The 27,290-nt window shown below is 37.1% G+C and overlaps 1 protein-coding gene across 1 annotated transcript in view; it reads left to right on the plus strand.

Moving 5' to 3' along the window:
• Positions 1-27,019, plus strand: part of LOC134796973 (putative mediator of RNA polymerase II transcription subunit 26) — a 61,803-nt gene extending 34,784 nt beyond the window's left edge. Inside the window, exons 4-7 of the mRNA XM_063769166.1 lie at positions 20,516-20,641; positions 24,614-24,886; positions 25,296-25,502; positions 26,489-27,019. Of these exons, the coding sequence (XP_063625236.1) occupies positions 20,516-20,641; positions 24,614-24,886; positions 25,296-25,502; positions 26,489-27,019 (1,137 nt within the window). The remainder of the gene's footprint in view (positions 1-20,515; positions 20,642-24,613; positions 24,887-25,295; positions 25,503-26,488) is intronic.
• Positions 27,020-27,290: the final 271 nt, after the last annotated feature.

Below are 27,290 nucleotides of genomic sequence, written 5' to 3' on the forward strand. Positions count from 1 at the left end.
ATTTTTTTTTTTCAGTGGCACGACAACTTTTGGGTTGACGCACATTTCTTAAAAAATAACCGAATTTAATAAAAATTCAAACATAATCAGCTCTAGGACTCTTATTTATGATAAAAATATATCCAGTGTTTATAAACTACTTTTATATACTTATTTTAGAGGAATTGTGTTTTTTTGTCCCATTACTGGTTCCGTGTCCATTATAGGGTATACTACTATAGTTGTTAAAAACGAAATACGTTCCTGAAGCGTATATTCACTTACACAGAACCCCGTATTGAAGATTATTTCACGCTTATCCCCATTGCCGAAGTAGTCGCGGTGACACCAATAAACTCGGTGACAAATTGTATTTGTCGCGTCGCGCTCTGACGCGTGACGAGCGATATTTGTAGTTTTTATGACACACTGTTTTTTTTATAATTGACATACGAGTAATATGCTACTATACGAAATACCAAGGTACAGTCAGCATAACTATTAGCTTAGTATCCCTGCATACCTACATTTTTATATTACGTATATATAAGATCAACCTAACTCTGTTTTAACTTGGCAATTGACAGAGTGTGGGGCGTGGGCGTATCACAGAGTGTGGGCGTATCACAGTAAACGTCAAATTGCTATGAAAATACGACGTTTAATGAGTAGGATTTCCCAAATTACATGCACATTTATGCATGTACATTTTATACCGACTGCGAAATGCTCCTGAAATTCACAATGTTTCCGCTTTTCTGGAACCTGATGTTATTATATTTGACCTCTTTATGGTAATAATTATCTTTACCAAAAGTTCAGAGGAATACTGGTCCTTAATGGCAGCTCTGGATGATTTCGTGAACTACCCTGTGCTGAAATCAGATTCGGCATTAATAAACTTGTTCATAATGCCGTTAAATTGTATTAAAACAGGTTTATTGCTGGTATAAAGTTAAATGTTCTTCAGCAGAGATTTTGCCGTGTATGAGGCGTGTTTTATTTGTTTTTACGTTTTATCCATGCATGCGTGATACTTTATTTTATTATATTACTATATTAATTGTGACCAATGTGTCTTGAGTTGTATGTCCTGTACAAGCTTTTGCAAGTGTTCACTAACTTGGCAAGCGACAGAGTGTGGAACCGCCATTATTATATATTCCATTATGTAACTTAAATTTTTTGGGATTTAGGTTAGCAAGACAGTATTTTTTACAATAATATGTGAAGATTAAAGCCTTTTCAGATATTTTTGTCATTTACATAATTATGGTGGCTTGCGATTTGACAAATTCTCTGCCAATTTAAATATCGCAATATATCACATTGATTTAAAAACCTAAGAAGGCTTATGGATGACTTTATAAACAACACCTCAAGATATAAGATAATGTTACATATTTTCTTAGTTTTTAAATTCTTTTATATTCCTAAAAAACTCAGTAGTAAACTTGCTTAAACAGGGTCATAAAAAAATAGCTGCACGAAACTTCTCACTGTGTTTCTCTCGAGATTAAAATTTTTCACATAAAGAACTTTAATTTAGTTACTGGCATGAAAAATAATATTTCTTTATAACCTAGTTTATAACTTGGACAAAAAAAACCGGCTGCACTCTCCAGTAATGCTACCATTTTATGGATCAGCCCCATTTAGACGGCTCAAGAACTTGCATGAGAATTTCGTTGTGGGTAGTAACCCTGCCTGTGAAGCCGGTGGTCCTGGGTTCGAAACCCAGTAAGGGCATTTATTTCTGTAATGACCTGATGACACAGATATTTGTTCCCGAGTCATGGTTGTTTTTTATGTATTTAAGTATATATATATGTCGAAGACCGAGGGTCTTAAAGGCGGTGGGCGCGTGGGGGTAGTAATACCTAGATGTATTACTTCACAGCTAAACCAGTATGCTACCATGCTACCAGTGCATGAAATAAACCTTAGGACTCATTAACCATACTAGTGCCTACTATATTTCAGAACTAAATGATGAAAAGAACTAATTGCTATTAGAATGTTGACTGGTTAAATTGAGAATGAAAAGATCGCATGAAACCGTTCAAATCTTTATTCAAGTCAAGCTAGGCCGGCTCGAACCCTACGCCTCTGACATGAGAAGATTTAGCCCTATATGGGACCGGCAACAAACTCAACACAAATCTTTTCGAAACAACACATAACACATCCTTTCTTTATTTCACAAAAGTAAGCTTCTAATGAAACATAAGAAATCAAAATAACACTTGAAATAAAACACTTAGCTAAATGGTTAAAGAACGCGAGATTCTATAAGCTATCAGAATAATCCTTCAGGTATAAGCCTTCAGGAACGTGGCGAGTTAGGCACGAGGTTGGCTAACGAGTACGTCCGATCTCTAGCGCGGCCCGATCAAGAAGAACTCCCAGCGGCGGAGCCTCTCCGCCAAAGAATATAATACTCACTAGGAGAAGAACGGTAACTCCATACAAAAAAATGTCCCCAACCGTTTATACGTTTATACTAGTGGCGCCGTCGTTGTGTACCAATGGAACTAAATTTGACAACCGGTTTAGCCTGGCGGGTATTGGTAGGTAGTAATTCTGTTGATAAACATATTTGTTATTTTCATATCACGAAATATATGAAAGATGCAAATATTACCCCTTGTTTGTGGTATTATCAATTAATTTAAATAAAAGGCATATTTATGTTTATAAGTTTTATAACATTGTATTATTTTATTTATTAAAAAAATGTTTTACATATAGAAATATACACTGAAAATTAAACCCTGACAACTTAATAAAAAAATAGACATTAATAAAGCGCATTCACAAAGTTTTCAGTATAATACAAATAACTTTAGGCATGCCTACCTATTACACTTTACACACACAGATACACTACACTTTACACACGGCATTTTACACAGATTTCCAACTTGTATTCATACATTTCTTCACGGTTAATTAATACGCTTTCCAGATGCGTTATGACGCGGTTCCTTCTGAACCCACTAAAGCTATGAATTTCACTCAAATATGTATCTTCAACAGCCGTTGCTCCGCATTTAGCACATTTTCTATGTGCATTGCTGTAATCCATGTAGGTACAGACTTACAGAGTCTTAAGTGGTAGTACCGCTACGTTGTATTTATTATTTAAAGATTTAATAACTAAAATTTTCGTTATGAACTTTAACCACAGCAGTTGGACAGAGTCATTGACAAATATTTTTTTTTATTATGGTGGGTAGACGTACCTACCCTCCATATATTTTATGAACATTGATAAAGACAGTTGGAAGCAAATATTCATTATAAAACTTAATCGCTTGTAGTTAAGTTTTAACTGTTTTAAGTCCCGTTTTATGATTAATAATGTAAAAAAATCGTGAAAATTTAAATCTTAGTTGGGAGCAATGTTGCTGTAGAAAAATGTTTTTATTTGATTACTGGCAACTTTTTCTAGGAGGCCAAAGCACACATAGAAGCTTCAGGCGCATACATGCGCAATTATTTGGGGACATAACTTTCTTAGGAAGTGAACAGGCCTTGCTCTCCGCTCCCGCCTCAGTCAAGTTGGCAAACCTGCTCGACCAGTCTACCAACATACCGACAAAAACGCCAACTCGTGCTTACGCTCACCCAAGAGAAACCTCTTGACGTTCCAAAGCCTTCTACCTGTCATTTTAGTTCAACAACACGCCAATAGATGGCGTTACTCTCTACGCAACTTTATTTCAACAATGCGCCAATAGACGGCGTTACTCTCTACGCAACTTTATTTATTTCGTTACAACCAAATAATACGTAGCTCAACATTGCTAATCGATTTTATACAGGCGTCTAAAATAATGAACTATAACGCTGCAATACGTCTTTCTGGTGTCAGGTTCCGACATATATTATATATCGGGTGGAACAGAACGAAGGACTTTTATGCAAACGGGGAATTGTTTAGGCTACGTACTTTATTTTTCACTTATTAATCACGTTAATATTTCTAACCGTTTTAGAGATACAGTTTATTAAACATGAGTGCAAAAATCTTTATGTTTCAACCCTAGCAAGTAGATCCTATTGTATGACATGACATGTGTCAATTTAAAATGTAAATATCTTTGTACTTTAAAAGTCACTGATATAAAAATATTTCATTTTAGTGATTTTGTTTTACTTGTTACTTCAGCTTTACGATTATAATAACTCGATTGTAGATCACTTAGATAACATTATCCTTTCAGCTCAGTCTCTAGAAATGTTCCAGCCTGTATATCGTTGTCTGAGTACCCAAAACACAAGCCATCTTGAGCTTACTGTGGGACTTCGACAATCTGTGCAATCTGTCCTATATAATTTTTTTTTTTCATCGGCTTTTATGGACGCGGCGCCTCTGATATATATATATATATATTATTTTTATTTAATCAAATCCTTACAGGGTGTCAGTCATGGAACTTTTTTCGAAATCAAATATATACTGGTTAGTCTATCTATATATATTATATTCCGTCGCTGATTGATAGGTACCTGGCTTCTTCCTTACTGCTAACCAGCCCACTTTCATTAGACGTAATATCCATGTACATAATATATTCATGATTATTAGCACTGAGTGTGCTGACATAATCCTTCGGAACACGTTGGTAATGTGGACCGCTTTCACACCGCACCCAGCTCATATGTGGTACTAGATCAGATAACATTACGTCTGTAGTGTCATGTGCCTTAAACCAGTTCAGCGGTACTCCATCTTATGGCCGTTCCTTATTAGATAAAAATAGTTTATTCTTCAATTTAGGCATATTACAATGTGCCTATGAGTGTCATTGAGTGTCTCTTTAACTTGTGAAAATAACGGTGCAAGAAGCTCGGCCGGGCTTTTATATTAAAACCATATCTAGGTAGGTATCTTATAAAAACGCAAAAAAGTATTAGGTTGGAGCCAAGAACTTTAATTACAAATATGGACATAGTGTTATCCTCTATTTTTTTTTCTAAATGATACACAATACAACAGGCTCCGATTTCTAAGTAACAATGTGTATAAGTATAGCATTGTTTTTGTTGTTTCATCCCCAAAGCAAAACATCGCTTTCCCCACACAAAAACAAAAACAAGATATACAATTCCAAAACGTTAGCTGATAACGTGTTTACCTTAACGTGGCCCGACAACATCAAAACAATCCTGGAATGGCAAGTCAGAAGGCGCCGACAAAAGGCCCAGCTTAACTTGGACCTCCGATTATAAAGAGTTATTAAGACCAGGTAGGTCAAGTTACACTGGCAGAGATGTGCGAAACATGTTAATAGAGAGTAAAATTATAAACAATCTTGCAAAGTAGTAGATTTGTCTTTTGTCTAAGAGACGATGGAGTGGTACAGCGAGTGAATCGAGCTTTCTTAGATTAATTGGTTTTGACAATATTCTTTTGGACACCTAGTCGGAATATAATTATGCTCAAGACTAATAAAAAGGACACTTAGTTTATACAGGGTGTCCCTAGCCATTGGACAAAGCCGAAATGTACATATGCATTAGGGTATTTAGAAACTGTATACAAAGTATCATAACAATCGGTGTAGCGGTTACGAAGAAATCAACAAATTATGTTTTTTTTCCATTGGAGCAACCTGTATGTGTTAGTAGCTCCTGAGGTAATAAATAGTACGAAACCTTCTTCGACCGTTTTGATTATATTTTTTATGTATGACATTATTAAGATTCTGACTTTTGACAAATGTCATCATTGCCGCACATTTTCAAACAAATTGTCAAAAGCACTGCCAATATTAATACAGTATGTTTCTTTTTGTTGACGATTATTGGAAATAACTTTTGTTTGATAATTTATTCTTTTATCTTTTGTTCTAATTAAAAAAATATTACCGTTAGAGCATTTCTGAGAAGTAACCCTACGTGGGATTTCAGGGTTTGTCCAATGGCTAATAAGGTCACCCTGTATAGAGTACCAAGTATTTTTAAACGACTTTTTAAAAGGATGAGATTGAATTGTATTATATAGTTGTATGTTTTTATTTACGAAAACGGGGCATAATTTCGTATACATAAATAAGTTGTAAATTACCTCTGACGTTTCGAAGACGGCATTGTCCCCGTGGTCTCGGAAAAGACTAGCTAAAGTTGACATGAACATCTTCAAGATGCGCCAGCTAGGATAAGAATTAGACATTTTCACACTTTTCATACTCTGTCGCTTGCCAAGTCGGCGTAGAGTTATGTTAGCCCAATGGTGTTAGTTTTCCTTTCCGTCGGCTAATGTGTGAACTGAACTCCTGTCCCACTACGTAATTAGACAACGTAAATGTAACGTGTACGTAAAGTATGTGACGTTTCCGTCAACCGGTCGGCCGACAAGTCGCCCGACGTGTTACCTCAGCGCGGATGTGATTAAACATCCAACCGAATCGGTCTAGTTCCCATAGCTGTTGGCATAGGTGACTTAAGGGGCCCACAGATTACCAGTTCGCCGGACGATATCAGCCTATAAATTGATTTAACTAACACGATTTTCACTCTTACTTTTATAACTAACATGGGACTTAATCGCGTAAAACTTACGTTTATTTTTGCAGTCTGCCTATGACCACGAACGTGACTGACGTTGTAACGTCACGTTTGAAACGTCAGGCCATAAATAAACGTAAGTTTTACGCGATTAAGTCCCGTGTTAGTTATAAAAGTACGTTATCAGCCTGTCAGTTGTTCGGAGCTCTGTCAAATTTTGCGTTTAACGTGGTTTAACTGATAGGCTGATATAATCGTCCGGGTTCGATTCGCGAGCTGCGTACACATTTTTTTTAAATGTATGAATGCAGTTTTTCTTGTTACTAAAATCGATGACATGGTTCCTAAGAAGAGATCGTCGTATGTCTTATAGATTCTGATTTTCCCATACTGGCCGATCTAAATGGGCCATCCTGTATATGTAATGGGATTTGAGTCCTGTTAGGCTGTGAGTGATTCTATAGGTTCTTAAAAACACATCCCCCGCACATATCTGGTTGAAACTCACCCTTAAGTCACTCTCCAAAGCTGCAAAGAGACTCGGTTCACAATACAAAACTATGAGTATTCTCGGTGAACGTTCGGAATAACTGCGCGAGAGTTTATTTATATATTGACCGATAATGATGGATAGAGTTGCTTATCTGTACATTTAGTTTGATTTCCCTCTCTTCCTTAGCATTAGAAGTATTATAACAAGTAAGTAGGTTCATACATAATAAAATGATAATTTAATTTGTACCTAACCTTCTTTTGTCACTTCTATTCATAGCTTTTTTATTACTTCACACACATTTTCCTTTTATATGTGCCTAAAAATATAAAACGTTAAACCATCCCGATGACGACGCACAATTTCCATATAATTTCAATTGCAATTGAAACACAATGATAATATTATAACACGTTTACTAAATTAATATTTAATCGTCGTAGGCGTTGTCTCATTATATCAAGTTACACGTGTTAGAAGCTCTTTTGTATCCTTTTTTCATTTCTGTATTTCTATACTTAATCGTAATATTAGTAATGTAGCTTCCTTATTTCTCATTACATATAAAGAAACGTTTTAATCGTTCCAATGTCAATCTTGCCAATAGATTCGGTACAAGTTAACTTTGCATGACATTTGCAATGACATATCATCATTTATGTCAAATTTGGATGATAATATGACATTTTATAATGACACTGCCTCACTATTCTCACTATTATTCTGTTTCAGTCGATGCATAATTAGTGTAGACGAACTCTAATCAAATCGCTACCTGAAAAGTTAACCTTACAAACCTATTAGATTACTCTACACGGTGCAAAAATTATTTTACATTTTCTATTCATCACTAACCATTACATTTATATGTATCAACTCAGTTGTACATATTGTACACAATATTATCCGTGAAATAATTCGAATGTTGAATGGAAGTTAGCAAACATGTAATTAAACCATGTTTAATCTCTCCCCAGTGTCGCGAACTAGTACCTACTAGTAGTAATAGCGAATAGCCGAGCAGGAAATATTGCAGCCGGGATATTAATATTAAACGTGGCTCTTTACAAATAAACGGGCTAAACTGCGCCCATGTTCCTGAAGCTTTTCAGTGCTGAAACTAAGTAGTTAACCACTGAAGGAGGATTATAGTTATAAAATCTGTTAAAGGTTTAATACTGTAATACGTGACGTTTCATGAGTAAAGGCACCTTATGGAAATTTGCGTTTACTTCGCGTAGCACTGCATTATAGTATTTTTCACATAGCGGTGACAGTAGTCATTTTATATTGATTTAAACTGACATGATTTTCACTCATACTTTTATAACTAACACGGGACTTAATCGTGTAAAGCGTACAGACTGAGTCTGCCTGTGACCACGTTCGAAACGTCAGGCCATAAATAAACGTAAGTTTTACGCGACTAAGTCCCATGTTAGTTATATAAAAGCTGTCATTTTCATTCACAAAATTTGTATTGAATGACAGCTGTCACTATAACCAAGCTATGTGAACATTATATGGAGTGTGGTTAATAAGTGCGTAAGCGCCAACCCCCATAAGGTACCATTTCCCGTGGAACCTCACATATGACACTACCACTCGCGCTGAATAGTGCACGTGAAATCAGAAATCAGCTTTATCTTGCATTTGCAATCTTTCATCCTACGCCTCTAAAGTTTATAACAGGTTTAAAGGCAAATGCCCGGTAAGCATGTGGAATGAACCCCCGTTATTAAAATATCCAGCCAGGAGACTGCCCTTTAATATCGGCTACAAGAACGGTTAGTTTTTACTTGTTCAAATCTAATTTTATGGATACAAGCCTTTTTATTTAAGTTGCAGAGTTTGTAGCAATATCCGATTTAAGCTAATTGATTTTGTGAGCGAGCAAAAAGAAAGTCTAGACGTATTGTTTCAGACATACACCGACATTATATACCTATATACCGTCACCGTCGCTAGATATATGTGCTTAAAAATTATGATTTAAACTTTATAGACGGATGTTGATGATTCTAAAGTCAAAGGCATTTATTGCGAACATTACTTATTAAATAATATGGGGGATGCTGATGAAGGGATGAATATAACTTATTTGGCTTTGGTAGCTGTAGCTACCACCCGTAACGTCGTAACGATAAGTAACGTTGCATTGCAACAGCAACGTTACTGCAGTAGCAATCAGAATATAACCTTAAAAATATCTAGAGCATTATAGAGTTGGTAGCATTAGGACATGACGCAAAGAGCTCCAATAATAGCACGCTTTTCCCCCTCGGCCGTAAAAACAGACCGCGGCGCGGACAGAAATGTCGGTTGGCACTCGCTAGTTTTTCCAGGAAAGGTATTCGGACTTCAACAATCTTATCTTCATTTGATACTGATTTGATATAACTCGCAGTGTATCTTGCATTCACTAATACTAACAAGTGCCGGAACATTCAAAAATTTTGTAAGAATAATAATAATTTGAACAATTTTTTTTTTTTTTTTTTATGTACGTTACTATCATTCATTTCGTCTGCAAACACCAGGTATTTGAACAAAGGATTTCTTTTTCACTTTACTACTTCTTTAACATTGTAATAAAGTGGTAATAAAGTTAGCACGCCAGCCTAATCTCCGAGCTGTAAAATATCGCGCGATAAGAGTCACTATACCCGTGCCGTGCTAGCCCTTCGCGTGGAGTACAGGCGTGAAATTATATTTTTAGGGACTTTTTTGAGGAAAGTGACAGCTAAATTGTTATATGTATCAATTTAGTTTTAACAAAATAGGTCTATCTACAGGGGGTAGTCTTTGTGGACTCACAAGGGCCCTCCACTTTATCGCAGCATAAATTAATGCCCACCCGACATTCAATTTTAAGGATACGGATTTGATTCGGGCGCCATCAAATTTTATTTTACGATTGCTGAAGCGGCCATTGGGCCCGAGTTTGCATACGCGTAAAGTCAACGGACACCCATTATGTTCCATGGGGATGTTTTTTTTTTAATATTTTCCAGAAAATACGTTTAAATTAAAACACGAGTTAATAGGCTAGGTATATTTAATCGTTCTGATATATCCGGATTGTAATAAGCCGTTTATTATCCATTGTGATGCAAGTAATACAGGGATTGGTGCGGTCTTATGTCAATATCAGGGAGACTAGGAACAGTCGGTCGCGTATTTAAGTAGGAAACTTAATAACAAGGAATAGAAATACTCTACTTCTAAATGAAAACTATAGTATGATATTTTCGATTGAAAAGTTCGGATTGAAATCGGTTTAAATTGTATTATTTCATGTTTAACTACTGCGGTACCTAACATTCATCTTGGATTCAGTTGTAAAATAATTTTACATATTATTTGCTGTCTTTTTTTAATATCTGCTTTGCTTTTAATATTGGGGTAAATAAGTAATTGTTAATAAAACATAAGAACTACGATTTTTTGGTTGTTACTTTTTTTTGGAGTTTTGAATATATATTTTTTGTTTTTGTCTAAACTCATAATGTCGATTTAAAAACGCTCGTTAATTTTGATAGTTGATTGATAAAAGACAAAATAACCAAAAATTCAGACAATACTCTATGTCAGCAACTCCTATAAACACATAAGCCAAATATTCCCGCAGGAAGAATCCGAACAGAAATGGAATGTTTGAGGAAAACACTTGTGGGCAATTCATCATGCCCCGAACATGCATAATAAACGTAAATAAACTGAGATAACCTCTATTTTATCTAAGTTAGGGAAAATGCTGGAAACTCTGGTAGATATATTATACCTAAAGACTGATATCGCTGTAATATCTTTGTAAATATATGGCGCTCTACTTAAGTACCTAAGCCTATTAGACTAAAAAGGGGAAAAAATGTTTCTTCTATTTTTTTCCTAATCAGAACACAATACCGAATAGGCCGTTAAACGGATCCCACCTATTCTTGTTACACCTTACTTACATACGAATCGTAAATGAATATTAACCTACCTATCATATAATTTTGTACCTTACTCGAACCGAATCACAAGGACTTTTTTAACCTATTTTTTTAATATACAATAAAGAATACACTATAAACCATCTATCCATGTTTTGTGCCTATGGCAGCGGCCAATGCAGTTTTACGTTTTGACGTTATAAATAGTGGTACAACGGGCACAACGTAGCGAAAATGAAAACAAACTTTCTTTTCAAACTTGCTCTGCCGAGAAATTTAAAAAATCTGCTGAAAATTTGATATATTACTTTTGTTCCACTTCACTGATCATCTGTTTTTCTGCTTATTCAACATTTGAAACATGGATTTTATGAAATAACAATTAAATGTCATTTAACCTTTTCGACGCCGTGTCAAACACAAAAGCTGTCACTCGGACGACACGTCACCGAAGTGTCAAAACTGAAATCTAACTTTATGCATATGCACGGAGGTCTATGTTGCTCCGTGGTCTGTGACCGATTAATTCGTCTTTGGCGTTGGACCTGAGGTGCGGATATATCGGTGATTGGCGTTGAAAAGGTTAATAATGCGGTTGCATTTATTATTTTACTGTTTCTTAGCCAAGAAGCTCAGTCTCAGCGTCTTGCGCAAATCACACTTATAATTTAATCTAGATAGCAATCAGGACCTAGCTCATTTACTAAGAAGTAGGCCCCAGGTGATTTGCCCGAAATGCCGCCTTTGAAATTATTAGCAATTTGCGGTCCGTCCGAGCCTTTTCAGGCATTCATCTTCGGCATAAACCTACAGGCCAATTCAAACGTACACTGACATCAGAATCGTGTTATTTAAGTTACCGTGAATTTCACTACATAGTACTTTTCTGTATATGTAAGTAATGCATGTTAATTATAATATGTAATGTTTTGAAAAGATGTATCCCGCCGAGTTTGTGGCCGGTCCCATATTGAGATACCCTCCTCCAAATAATGGGATTTAATTCTTCTCGAGGCAGAGGTGTAGGGTTAGAGCCGGCGTAGCTTTATTTGACGTTCATAAGCGCATTTTAATATGCCTACTCGAATAAACTGTCCTTATCTTTATCTGTACCTATTGCCGCGGGCGAGACGCACGATAACTAAATAACATGATTCAAATATCATTCTGATCTCAGTGAACGTTCGAATTGGCCTGCTAGTTCGTTACGAATTATGAGGTACCTACCTTTTTCTGTGGATGTGTGAGTCACTGTTAGAATTAAATGTTTCTTTCAACCTCAATGCTATGATTAGGATTTTCGCAATTCTGGTAATGTACTTTTGCTTTCGTACCTACTTCTTTTGCGGAGTAGATCCTATCAGCAAGTAAGACATTTTGTCGTTCGTTCTAAAAGTTTTTTTTTGAAGTGAAAACTTCTTTAGCGGCGCTGTGCACTTTTAGAAGTGGGGAAAAAATGTGAAACTCGAGACAGTGTAAGACGTAAGACGTAACCCTCTCTTTCTACCGCGCAGCGAAAATGTATGCCTGAGCCTGCTGTTTCGTTTAGGCGGCGCAGGGCGCTTGCGTGACGTCACGTGTGACGGACAATGTCATTGTGTTTTTCTTTTTTGATTTAAATGCCATCTAGTCAGTTTCCCTCAAACTGGTATTAATATAACTGTAGTACTCACAGTGATGTGCTTAGGGGTTTCAAGTAATGTTTTTTTAACTATAGTAGTTAGTAACTTAGTAATATTTTTTTTATATAAGAGGCAAACGAGCAGAGTAATCGTCTGATGGTAAGCAATTACCGTGGCCCATGGACACCGGCAACACCAGAGGGGTTGCAAGTACGTTGCCGGAATTTAGGATGGGGGGAGTACGCTCTTTTCTTGAACTTTTGAGGGTCGTGCCGGTCTGGAAATTTTATATTAAGTATGAAAAAGAAACGCAGTAACTCTATATGCAGCATATAGAGTTACTGCGTTTCTTTTTTGATTATCAGAATATAAGTACGCGTTTGTTTTTATTTTATTATTATTATATTCACGCAATTCTGTCCTGATTCATTAAAATAATGTGCAAAAAGCGTGTAAGTTTCTCCTTTTTAGCTATGCGCTTAATTTGCCCAATAAGTTATTGCTAGTACAAAATACAAACTAAATTGCTTTTGACAACTTTACCAGGCAATAAATCCATACTCGATCATAATGTCAAGCCGCTTTCAACTTAATCATGTCTAATTACTCCATAAAAAAACTAATATCCGTGTGAACCTACAAACCAAATGACGACAGAGATCATATTACCATCTCTTTCACTCTTGATACGATTATACAAGTGGGAAGGAGAAGTTTTAAGTTCCCGGTCGTCAGTTTCGTTTGTGGATAGTTAAAATACAACACTCTTGACTAGCCAAAAGTGAACTTTATCTCTTGACAATAAGGTTTAAGAAATATCAGTCGACGGTACATACTCGATCACGTCAACTTTTCAATCAGTTTCCATATTTAAATAGCAACCGTTACGTCACTATATCCTAAAATGGACGATCGAATCCAGCCAGCATTTTTTTAAATAACTTACATAGTTGAAATAAGTATAGACTTTAATGCATTGTGTTAAAGTTTGTTTTAAAATGTAAAGTTGTTTACTGTTGGATTCAAATTCCATTGCAATGGAATCCGGAATAGCTTTGGTAGCTGTAGTTACCAGCCGTCACGCTTATTCCCTAAGAAATAGGGTTCAATGTGAAACATCAAATGGATAAGTTAGAAATTGAGACCCGTCGGGTACTGCCTTAAAGCCTTATTAAGGACTACAGTTTATTGGTAGTAGAAGACACACAACACACAGTCAATCTTGAGAAGCTTAGAATTTTGAAAGATATCGACACAGATTTTCCATAGCCAAAGAATATATATTTTAAACCCTATAAAATAATAAATTTAAAAATGTACCTATTTACAAGTGTTCGTGTCATTGGCCAAAATGATATCCCTTATTTATGTAATTACTCGTACAAGCTAAAACAAACATAATATATTCTTGCTCCTCTATCTCTCATAATCCTACCACTTTCCATCAAATCGCCCGTAAACCCGCCTTCACACAAGGAGTCCTAAAAATAATACTCCACTAGCCCATATAATGTCCAAGCTAAGAGACGGTCCATATAAAGATATGTCGCTATATAAGCAGGGCAAGGTCGCGACGGACCCAGGAAGTAGTTCTAGGGAGTAATAACCGGGGCTCGATTCTACTCGTGCTGAAATCGGATGCGTTGAATTTGTACCCTAATTTATTTATATACTACCTGACTCATGATAAAGAATTTAAGTAATGATAATGCCGACCGATACACTCCATAAAAATAATATTAAATCTCTTATTAATTTTCTCGTAAAATTCCCATAAACTATTTTTATTTTTCGTGAATATTTTAGGCCAAGTACAAGTCGGACTCGCGCACGAACCGCATTACGCAAAAAACGGCAAAAATCACGTTAGTTGTATGGGAGCCCCACTTAAATATTTATTATATTCTGTTTTTAGTATTTGTTGTTATAGCGGCAACAGAAATACATCATCTGTGACAGACAGACGGACGGACAGCGGAGTCTTAGTAATAGGGTCCTATTTTTACCCTTTGGGTAAGGAACCCTAAAACGCGTTCCCCGTGGGCAAAATCGAAAAAGTTATCAATCCAATTCATAACATTGCTAGTAGGAGCCGAACAGAGGTCGAGGGTAGTCGCCAGTAATTCCGACGTTAATCGCCTTATCTCTGCTCGCTTTGTCCTGAGATTGTTTAAATATCGTTGCTAGGATGACTTTAATATCTAGTACTTAGGAGCTGAGTCTTGCTTCAATGAGCAGGCTAGAATGTCTTCATAGAAGTTCAGGCAAGAATTTGACATATTCAATCTTACAACTAGGGAAGTGGCTGGGTGGCGTAGTGGTGAAGACGTTAGCCGTGTAAGCTGAAGACACCGGTTCGATTCCAGCCTCGGCCACCGGGGGCTTGATCTTTTTTTTTTTAGTAAATGACATCTATTTCAGCTTAAGTATATTCAAGCTTTAGTTTAGATACACTTTAGACACATTGCTTTTTATGTTGAAAATATTCTTACTTTATTTACCTATTAGTTTTAGTTTTAATTTATTTAGTTTATACATAATTTTAATAATAGTTTGTATAAGTTTTGTTATTTAATAAATTAGTTCCTTTACCTACTGCACTTATTTTTTTCCTATGTTATTCCTTTTTTGGATACATAATTTTTAAGTGTAATATCCAGGCTTTATTTTGCAAAAAAGAGCGATCATGATAATGGTAAAAGTAATACCACAGCGGACTTCATGCAGAGAATTCTTTATTAAATTTAGAATTCTCTACATTCTTGTTGTTGTTGTTGTTGAAGGGACTTTTAATTTTTTAAATTGGTGTTTCCCATTTGTAACCTAAAACCTACCTACCTTGCGATTATTTTGGTACTTCTTGACATTCTCACCCCTTTGACTCGGAGACAAAGTTACTGCCTGAATTATTATCAAGAATCTCAACAAATGATGCAAAATAAAATCAAGACAATAATATTACAGCAATTATTTCCACAATAATGAATCCCTAGGCATCATCGCTGGTTTGCTCCATTGCTCCATAAAACAGACAGCATCATTTAAAATGGCGGCGCATCGAGACAATGTAGTTAATCTTGTTCCCGTCTTTATTTCTTTTAATCCCTTCGCCCATAAACTGGTACATAAACATTTTCTTAAGAAATAATCTTCCTTAATAGCTCCACGGTAATGGGGAAACAGTACTTTAACTCTGCATAAACGTATGGATAGTCTAACTTTTGACACCATCCTGATTTCATGTACCTGGCTAAATTTATCAGAAGCGCTTGAAGACATTCGATACCTTTGGGTTCAATTGGCGTAAAGGACATTTTGGCGAAAATGAGTTTTATATATACAGTTTTGTTCAGAATTCCAAGCGCTATCGTTCTGTATAGTAAAAAATCCCATATCTCTTAAAAAGTGGCCTTTACGACCCAATTTTTTACTATGATTTTGCAAAAACAGCTTAGCTCAAGGGGCGTAAATGACCATTTACAAATTAGATGTTCAAAGATATTGTCGTAAAGGTTACCGCTAAATATAAATATTGTTGTAAATGACTTACATGTCTTTTGTCGTCCTTTAAGCCCTTCATTTGTCTTAATGAATTTTCATATCGTATGGTCAATATGGTCGTAAAGGACATATTTTACTATTGATATTATTGTACTTGCCCTTTACGACCCGCTCTAAAAATATTTTTTAATAAGTATAAGAAGCGAACAAGGTTGTAAAGGACTTTTTTAATACTTGTGTCTTTTACTACCTCAAATTAGTTTCTAAACTCTAAATTTAAAACAAATAACATGGACGTAGCGGTGAATAATATCAAATAAATCGTTTTCTAGGACGTTTATTTCTATAATATAATGTTTGCCCTTAAATTTGAAAGCATTTACGCTAAGAGTTTTTTCCGCTGTTATCTTTGTTCATGGGCGTAAAGATCTATAATGCCAAATAAATAAATCGTTTTATGGGTCCTTTACTACTAAAATGTAATGCAATGAAACCTCAGCTCAGTGTTTTTTCCGCAACTATCATTGTTTTACTCGCAGTGGAATCTCTTATAGTCCTGCGACAACGTACTGGCCTGTGCATAATACACTCTGTACCTTTCCGACTCGCATTTCTTGTTGATTAGGAGAACGAGACAGGTGTATCAGCGACTGCCCATCGCCTCACTATCCCGATTCCCATTGGGCATGCAGCTTGACCAGCGCAGGGTTATGTTATGACTGTTTATTATCCGTCCCTGAGCGGTGGAAGTGGTTGTTTGTGCGTAATTTAATAATTTGTGTCATTGCTTGAGCTTGGCTACAATAACTCGTTTCAAGCACTTTACAAAGTTTGTAACCTATCTGAACGAAGTGGTAATTAATACTTAATAACCGAAACGGTTTTATTTAATTCATTTACTTAATTACTTCATAATCGTTCTAACAAAATATATTTTTAAGTATTTGAAATCAAAAATTAATGCAGTTATAGGTAACGGGGACTAAATAACACAGAAATCACTACTTGAGTAAGTTGAATAGGAATTAATAGTGTTATTCGATTAAATATCTTGATATATCGTATTTTGAAATAAGAGATCTTGAAATATTGAAACAGTATTATTACCTATTATAACTTACTGTATTGAATTATAGTCTATGGACGTTTATTCACTAAGTAAACGTCCAAATGCTTGATATGCTAATTCTAATCATAGTTTGCGGATCTAATACTTCCCTTGTTATGATTAAAAGCTGTTATGTTATGATTGTTATAATATAAGGCGGCTAGTGTTAAGCACTGGGATATTTACTTTACCTTCATATCCGAATATTAGCAACTTTTAGAGCAATTAATTATTTTTTATTATATAATTGGTTAAAAATATTGTGTTTTCTTGTTCTCTTTATTTATTTTTCATCTCAAGTTAGGTTATTTATAATATGAATATAAAAGTAAAATATAAAATTGTGTTTTCTTTATTATTACTATATTATCAGAAAAATATTAATAACAATTGTAATCGGAATATACCTAGCATATTTAACTACCGTTTGATACATTTTTAAGCTTCGTAATAGTAAACTATGCTGAAAACAGTTAACATGTGTACCGTGGCTGGTAACTAATACACCCCAAATTTGGAATAAAATAGTCTGAGAACGTCACTTACGACCCCTTACTAAACAAGATTCACTAAATTATCAAAAATTTCATGGGCGCAAAGGATATTCATACTGTTTTTGACCAATTTTAAAGGACATTAACTTCTTTCCTATTTAATTTATGGATATGATTGCTAATTTAGGTTAAAGAGACTAACATTTTGAGTACTTTTCTAATACACATCAAAAATATAGCTCGATAAACAACAAAAATATATCAAAATTTAAAAAAAAATCGCAGGTTTTCGCGTCTCCTGAAAAGTAGCATTTTGTCCTTTACGCCAATTGAACCCAAAGGTATCGATGACATGTAGATATAGTGTATTTTGTGTTAATTATATCCCAATAAATATTATACACGCGGATATAACGTAACAAAATTTTTATCCTGCGATTGCTGCGATCATTATAAGTAAAACATAACATGACATAAACGTAATATAAACATAATTTATTCAAAAAACACGTATTTCATGGTTACATTCATATAAAGTACAGATTCATATAAGTTACAGAAATCTAAACCTATTTCACTTATATAAAAATATATGCCTAAACACGTTGTAATCTATTTTCTTATGACTGTTTGCAAGGCAAAACTTTTTTAGAAATATTATGATACCAGAATATCATCTAACCTTTACCCTAGTGGGTAAATACTAGAGTATCTCCGCTCATCAAAATATGCATCAAGAGAAAAATACCTATGACCGTGTCAAGTCTGACAGTCTGACAGCAGTGTTAGTATAACAGTGAAAAATTCGTGTCATAGAAGATTGTTTTACGAACTATTACTAAACTGCTTTACGGAGTGAAGATACTGGATGTTCCAACCCCTACCGTGCTAATAGGGCATTCGACTGTCGGGTTGCGCCGCCCCTAAATTCTGCTGAAACGGCTCCTCCGTTGACCCAAATTGGGCCCTTAATTTATGATTCATAGCCCTCCTTGTGATGGCACACGGAGGCATTTTTGCAAGCGTTACCCAAATTTATTGAGATGGGAGGAAACGTGGAAAATGTTTTGCGTTTTTACAAAGAAATGCAAAGCGTTGAGGCTGGGGTATAATGTCGAGTTTGTGTTTTTTTTGGAAACCAGGGCACGGTTCTTCATTTTAAGACGGACATTCACTTACAGAATTCAAAATTACAAAGAGCAAACTGCAAACAAATTTTGATTTAGATATATTTTGGTGAAAATATTTTTGATAAGGAACATGACTAAAAACACTAAAAAACTAAAGTCTGTTCAAGCTATCTCTGCACAGATTTTGCTATGACAAAATGTGGTAGCATCAACATAAACGTCAACTTTCTATGAAAATGTAACGTTTATTCGGCACTTTTTCACATTAAAGTCGGGAAAAATTACCTTGGTCAGGCTATATAACTCGTAAAAAGTATTAGATCTACAGGGTGTGTCTGACCACAGGACTTTAAATCCAGGGCTCGATTCTACTCGCTAAACTGAGCTACTTTTATTATGCACCAACCCCGAAAACCCGAAAAAAAAAATCACTTTTTCATACATTTTGGTGATCAGATGTCGACGTTTTCTATGGAAAAGCCAAAAAAAATTCCCCGATTTTAGGGTTGGCCCCATAGTAAAAGTAGCTCAGTTTAGCGAGTAAAATCAAGCCCTGGATTTAAAGCCCCATGGTCAGACACAATGTATACCTTAAAGTAGTAATTGCATCTAATGGCAAATTACGCTCTCTATTTTATTAATTTCAATATATCAGTACAATATCATACTATGTTTGAAACTAAAAACAACTTTCCATTAAATTATCTTTACAGGTTTTGTCTGTATAATTAATAATGATGTATCTTTTGACTCTAATTTTTCAAAACACATGCATATTATGCGCCACATATTCCGCATAGGTGTAAAAGCGGTGGTGGCCGAGTGGATATGACGTCCGATTTTCAATCCGGAGGTCGCGGGTTCAAATCCTGGCTCGTACCAATGAGTTTTTCGGAACTTATGTACGAAATATCATTTGATATTTACCATTTGCGTTTCGGTGAAGGAAAAAATCGTGAGGAAACCTGCATACATCCGCGAAGAAATTCAAAAGGTGTATGTGAAGTCCCCAATCCGCACTGGGCCAGCGTGGGGACTATAGCCCAAGCCCTCTTGCGAGTGAGAGGAGGCCTGTGCCCAGCAGTGGGACGTATATAGGCTGAATGATGATGATGATTCCGCATAGGTATAGCCTTTTTTCCAAATATTCGAAGCCTCTCAATATCTCTGTCACGGCCTGTACTGACTTTACCCATGTCAGCGCCTGTCCAAACTCGGGTCGAGGATCAGGTAAAAAGCCAACTGCCGACTTCATTTGATTAAATTAGTTTTGTGAGTGGGAATGGAATAGTTAAACACCTATGTTTTAATGTTTTAATGTAACAATATACAAGTAACCTGAATTGAAAAGTGTAGTTGCGGGCCTGTATTTCATGAGATTACTCTTTATAATAGACGACCCGATTCGAACTTGGTCGTGAATCGAATTTGGTCATGTTTTTCATCGAAACAGATTTAACTTTTGGACTTTTTAATATAGGACAATGATGAAAATTGCAATTTATAACTGAGGTTATATATAACGTATGACTTATACACATCAAGTATAATCGCGTAGATTGTTGATGGCAGCGCTTGACCTAAAGTACCTAATTCGTAAAGGCGGTTACAACGAAGATGAACGTTGTTAATTCTTAACATCCATTTCCAGTGAAATTTGCTATAAAAACGCTGCGAGCTTACCAATCTATCCTTTTGATGTGACATGTGCTAATTAAAACTGTTTGTCCACAGCAAATCTACGCTCAGCCGGTGTCCCAGGTGGCCAAGATATCTGACGTGCTGACCGGCCAGGGTCCTCCCTTCCCTGCCGCCATCGCTAGCCATCTCTTCTCCCCTATTCCTGTTTATCAGCCTCGTGTAAGTTGTACCATCGTTTACACAATTAGCTGACCATTCGTGGACGGGTTCCGTCTATTTGGCATAACTTCCGTGACCCGAAACGCATCTGGCATAACCTTTTTGGCAGAAATGTTTTTCGACGAATGGTAAATTTGCAGAAAGCTTAAGTTTGTATAATATGCAATAGGCCGAATGTTTGCAAGTCCGAATCTTAAATAGACTACTATTATTTTCGCCGACTTTTGAGACGAATAATTTTATTTAGCGTTTGTTTAAATGTCCGAAATGTGATTTGCATACTCTGTTTAGCATAATAGGATTTAGGCGAATATTTACATCGCAGAAAACGTATTTCGATTCTTTTTATTTCGTATAACTTGTATGATCTAAAACGCATCTGTCATGGGCTAGATTTGGCAGAATGTTTTTCGACGAATGTTAAAATTAAAGAAAGCGTCAGATTGTATAATCCAAGTCTAATTTATATTTAACAATGCACAAAGCACCTAAATATGTGGCTGCTCTGCCTACATTTATAATTCGTAAAAAAAACATTGTTATTGTATTTTTGAAACTTTGGGTGGGAACATATTATTGGCATTTTGGATGTATACATATTTTTAGCTCACAAAAAAATCCGAATCCGAGTACCCCACTATCCACGTGGTCTTGTCTGTTCTACCTCTAGAGTGTATATAAAAAGCCGGAGGCGCGGAGGGGAAGCAGCCCTCGCCCGCCGCAGCAAAGCGCAGAGCACATAGCATTAGCGCCTGCGCTTTGCTATGCAAGGGCGAAGGGGCTACTATGCCCGTAGCACCGGAGCAGATGCGGAGCCCAACAAAAACACTGTTGCTAGAAAAGTAGGTTAGGTTAGGTTAGAACTGCGACCCCACAGAAACAAACTATTGCAAGAAAAGTGGGTTAGGTTAAGTTAGATCTGCGACCCCACGAAAACAAACTGTTGCCTGAAAAGTGGGTTAGGTTAGGTTAGAACTGCGACCCCACAAAAACAAACTGTTGGCGGAAAAGTGGGTTAGGTTAGGTTAGAACTGCAACCCCACGAAAACAAACTGTTGCCAGAAAAGTGGGTTAGGTTAGGTAAGAACTGCGACCCCACGAAAACAAACTGTTGCCAGAAAAGTGGGTTAGGTTAGGTTAGAACTGCGACCCCACGAAAACAAACTGTTGCTAGAAAAGTGGGTTAGGTTAGGTTAGAACTACGACCCCACGAAAACAAACTGTTGCCAGAAAAGTGGGTTAGGTTAGGTTAGAACTGCGACCCCACGAAAACAAACTGTTGCCGGAAAAGTGGGTTAGGTTAGGTTAGAACTGTGACCCCCAAGAAAACGAACTGTTTCCAGAAAAGTGGGTTAGGTTAGGTTAGAACTGCGACCCCACGGAAACAAACTATTGCCAGAAAAGTGGGTTAGGTTAAGTTAGATCTGCGACCCCACGAAAACAAACTGTTGCCTGAAAAGTGGGTTAGGTTAGGTTAGAACTGTGACCCCACAAAAACAAACTGTTGCCAGAAAAGTGGGTTAGGTTAGGTTAGAACTGCGACCCCACGAAAACACACTGTTGCCAGAAAAGTGGGTTAGGTTAGGTTAGAACTGCGGCCCCACGAAAACAAACTGTTGCCAGAAAAGTGGGTTAGGTTAGGTTAGAACTGCGACCCCACGAAAACAAACTGTTGCCAGAAAAGTGGGTTAGGTTAGGTTAGAACTGCGACCCCACGAAAACAAACTGTTGCCAGAAAAGTGGTTTAGGTTAGGTTAGAACTGCAACCACGAAAACAAACTGTTGCCTGAAAAGTGGGTTAGGTTAGGTTAGAACTGTGACCCCACAAAAACAAACTGTTGCCAGAAAAGTGGGTTAGGTTAGGTTAGAACTGCGACCCCACGAAAACAAACTGTTGCCAGAAAAGTGGGTTAGGTTAGGTTAGAACTGCGGCCCCACGAAAACAAACTGTTGCCAGAAAAGTGGGTTAGGTTAGGTTAGAACTGCGACCCCACGAAAACAAACTGTTGCCAGAAAAGTGGTTTAGGTTAGGTTAGAACTGCAACCACGAAAACAAACTGTTGCCTGAAAAGTGGGTTAGGTTAGGTTAGAACTGTGACCCCACAAAAACAAACTGTTGCCAGAAAAGTGGGTTAGGTTAGGTTAGAACTGCGACCCCACGAAAACAAACTGTTGCCAGAAAAGTGGGTTAGGTTAGGTTAGAACTGCGGCCCCACGAAAACAAACTGTTGCCAGAAAAGTGGGTTAGGTTAGGTTAGAACTGCGACCCCACGAAAACAAACTGATGCCAGAAAAGTGGGTTAGGTTAGGTTAGAACTGCGACCCCACGAAAACAAACTGTTGCCGGAAAAGTGGGTTAGGTTAGGTTAGAACTGCGACCCCCAAGAAAACGAACTATTGCCAGAAAAGTGGGTTAGGTTAGAACTGCGACCCCATGAAAACAAACTGTTGTTATTCGGCGAAATGAAATTATGAGAAATAATAGCCTCGAATCGCGAAACATTCGGCGAATTAATTTTCGCGAAAAAATATTGGGCCTACAACATATGTATATGATTCTTGCAAGTATGCAAAACATTTCTCTGCCATAAGATTTTATGCTTGTAGTACTTTATGCTTAATGGCGAATTATGCAAAAATAAATTATTACAAATAAAATTATGCGGAATGAAACAGATACCAGGTCTCGATTCGGACATTAAAATTATGCCAATAGACACTTCGATCAATAAAAATTATGCGTAGAGTACGTATGCGCAACAATCCATACCAAGTGAGTTTATGCTAACAGTATATTATGCCTAAAGTTATTATGCACAATAGAATTATTACAAAAAAAATTATGCCAAAGATAGGGGAACCTTCGTGGACGTCATTTCAATGGCATAAAGTCGACCATCGGTTCTGCAGAGAACAACCGGACGTAAGGAAACGGAGACGCTCTGTGGGTTCGTCCGTCAATTATAAACCTATTTTCTCTTAATAAAATACCAAAAGACTAAAATTCTCAAGTCTATTAGACTGCTTACGTAGTTTCAAAGGATACTTCAAGACATCAGACACCATTAGCTACTAAACCCATAATATTTCTAAATAATATAGGTATATGTATATGTATTGACTGGAGAGTTGAGGTAGGAACAACATACAACTACGGAGTATAGATTGCAAAAATGGTAGTGAATGAATTAAGTAATGAGTAAACGTAAGTTGTCCAAATCCATTGAAGACACTTTGCAGTACGATACAAGAACAATTTATCATTTATTTGTCATTACATGACATGTTGTTTTGTGACTTCTACTCTGGTGCTGATACTTAACCCTCTAGTGCATGTCATAAAACATTATTTGTTTAAATTTTAACTTTAATAGATGCCAATAGAGTTCAATATTATAACTGCCATATACATAATTATGGCTTCGTATGAAGTAGAGGGTAAGGTCCGATACTAAAGACAAAATAGGGAAAATTAATGAAAGCAACAATGATGCTGAAACTATCTAGAGCGCATGTAAACTTAGTGTTTATAGGTGGTCCTTATCCTGAAATGAGTAGTCATAAACTAAATGGAATTTTCACGGCCACTTCGTCTGAATAGGGTTTTGTGCAAACTGAAACGTAAAATGTTTTCATCGTTTATTTTTAGAGCTTTTTATTGATTTAGCTATGCAAATAGAAATGAGAAATGGTGTGCCAAACCTGAAAATCTTTTGGGAACTACGTGGAATCTTTTTACCGTCGCTTAAGAAGGATCTCAAAAATTGATCGTTTTATGTTTATGTTAAATGAATTGAGACACTTCTGAGAAATATTCTGGCATTGGGAGAATATTTTGGAAAGTATATCTACATTTTCAGGGTTAGCTTAGACAGTGATGATAGGTGGTTATGATCATGCAATAAATTCGTAGCAATTAATGAAAGAATAAATGAAAATGGTCAGGTTTTGTTACATAATTTTCTTTTTCAGCTGTCATCACCCACAACATACGAGATATCAGCCCCAATACCATCCCAACTGGCGTACTCCGAGCACAAGATCACCTACCAGCCCCAACAGAACGCCATCCTGCAAGAGTACAACCCGAAGCTGCCCAACCCCAAGCAGGCCATCGCTCGGCTGACGGTCAACTACCAACCGTATCCTCAACAGTTGGCGCCGCAGCCGATTGTGTATCAGCCTCAGCCTATTCAACAGTTCCCTGTTTATCAGCAAGCCTTTAATCAGCCGATTCAATACCAGGTAATTGCATTTTTTTTTTTTCAAATCATATACATGTTTTTTTCGGCATAGTGGATCTTGTTGCGATTAATGTTTAGTCTTTTTTTCAAACAATGTGTTATTAACGAAAAAAACGTGCTTTGGCAGCTGAAGTAGGTAGATTTCGTTGTACGGCCCTGTACATGCCCGGTGTACTGTTCGGTTGCTCAGGTTGTCAAAATTTCACGTTTGACCATTTAGCTACCACGAAACATAATATGACGCCATGTTGCACTATCAAGGTTGTCTGTGTAACTTAAAATCCCGATTGTTTCTTGGATGCGTCTATTGTTTGATATTAGTCTGAACGTTTAATCACCCTAGTACTACTTTATTATTAAAATGTACAACCTATATATATCAAAATTTAAGTATAAATTATTAATTACAGCAGGCCCCAGCCTCTCAATACCAGAACCAAGGATACCAGCCGCCTCTCATCCAACTGGTACAAGCTCAGCCTGGAATCACTTACGCTGATGGAGGCATAAGTGAGGAGCAACATCAAAGACCAGCCCAGAGAGAGCTGAAGACCGGACAACCTGAAGCTGTGAAGGCAGCGGAGGAGAGGGCTAAGCCACAACCACTACAACAACAGGTATGTATTTATTCTCTTTGGAGGAGATCAGAGAATATTGTAGAAACAACAAAAAACACAAAAGAAACAAAAACAACACAAAAACTACAAAAAAAAACAAAATACAAAACAATCAAAACAAACAAAAAAACAAAACAAAAATCTCTTTTTTTTTTTTTTTTTTTTCTTGTACAAAAGAAACTTTCTATCAAAAGTCCAGGCCAATGTGAAATTGTGGGCGTCATGTGGTGCACATTGCACATACCTCTCTAATAATAACTATAATTTGCACTGGTTTTACCAGTGCAATCAGTCAACGCAGGGCAGCTTGTGGCGAGCTGTTGGGGATTAGCGACCTCACGTACCCGAGTGCTCCTGGAGAGTTCTGTTACCCGCAAGGAGGGTGGATGGGACAGGATTCTCTGCCTCTGGCTTGCCTTAGCCGGCCGGCCAGAGTGGAGTCGTCAGAGCTATAAGCTCCAGGGGTGGAAGTGAAATATGCATAAGACGCGAGTTGGCACAGTGGCTGTTAACAGCCACTGGGTAGAAAGCGGCGCACACCTCTCGACACCCCTGAGCCGCTCACACCGGTGTTGCCCTTGAGCCATCCTAGATGTCGCTTTTTGTGGGGGCCCATCTTGTGAGGGCGAGTCACCGTCTGCCGGAAATAAAATTGCATACCGTTTTATTAGGCAGGCGTCCGGTTTTTTACCCCATAGCTCAGTTCTTAGTCCATCGCTTTCACCCAATAACCTAGTTCATTTTAGATTCCATCAACTCTCAATAGTCCTTACACCCTCGCGGGTGCTGCCTCTGCGTGCGTCCCATGACACGGGCAAGGGTAGCCTCCGCTCGGTGTACCCCTTACATTTCATTAAAGTGTCAAAAGGACCTCTACGTGTTGGCTTCGGCTCCGCGCACGCCTCCCAAAGGTCCGGAACACCATTGTTCCGTGATGGGAAAGACTATAATTTAATATGATTCAAATATCTTGTTATTCCTTCCAGAACTACAATGCACAACCTCAAGGAGCCGTCAGCTACGCCAGTTTCTCAGTAGGAGCCCCTGCCGCAAACTACGTTCAACCTCAACAACTCCAATACCAATCACAACAACAACAACCACAACAGCAATTACAACAGCAACAATATCAGCAACAACAAGCTGAACAACAGCAGCATCCTCAACAACAAATTCAATATCAACCTCAGCCTCAACAATATCAGCAGCAGCAACAATCTCAACAACAACTTCAATACCAACCTCAACCTCAACTTCAAGTTATCCAGTACCAACCTCAGCCCCAATACCAAGTCCAACAACTACCCGTTCGGCAAATCAAACCTGAATCTCAAAACCTCATCCCTATCCAAACCAAACCGCGGCAGATCTTCATCCGCCAAGGACCTGTAGTGGTCCCTTACCAGGCCCAGGCTTACCAGGCACAACCTCCAGCCTACCAGGCCGCCGCTCCCCACTTCCCCCCAATCCAGTACTTTGGTAAATTCGCCCAATCTATTTTCGGGCAGTACCAATGAAGTGTAGGAAAATTTTCGTAATGTTATCATTAGGTAAGTTCTTTTAAGTATTGGTAAGAAAATTGAGGTGCTGAAAGTATTTTTTCTCTGTGATGCCATATTCTTATACAAAGTGTACTTTAATAAATGTATTAATGTTTTAAAGGCCTTATTTTATTGATCTTCCTAATATGGTCATGATGTAAACCCAATAAATTTCAGATTTTAAGACCAATTTTTAACATTCAGCATCACAGGCCTTTCCATCTTGCCGGATGATCCAAACAGCGTA

This window comes from Cydia splendana, chromosome 14 (assembly GCF_910591565.1).
Source record: "Cydia splendana chromosome 14, ilCydSple1.2, whole genome shotgun sequence".
Classification (NCBI taxonomy): Eukaryota; Metazoa; Arthropoda; class Insecta; order Lepidoptera; family Tortricidae; genus Cydia; species Cydia splendana.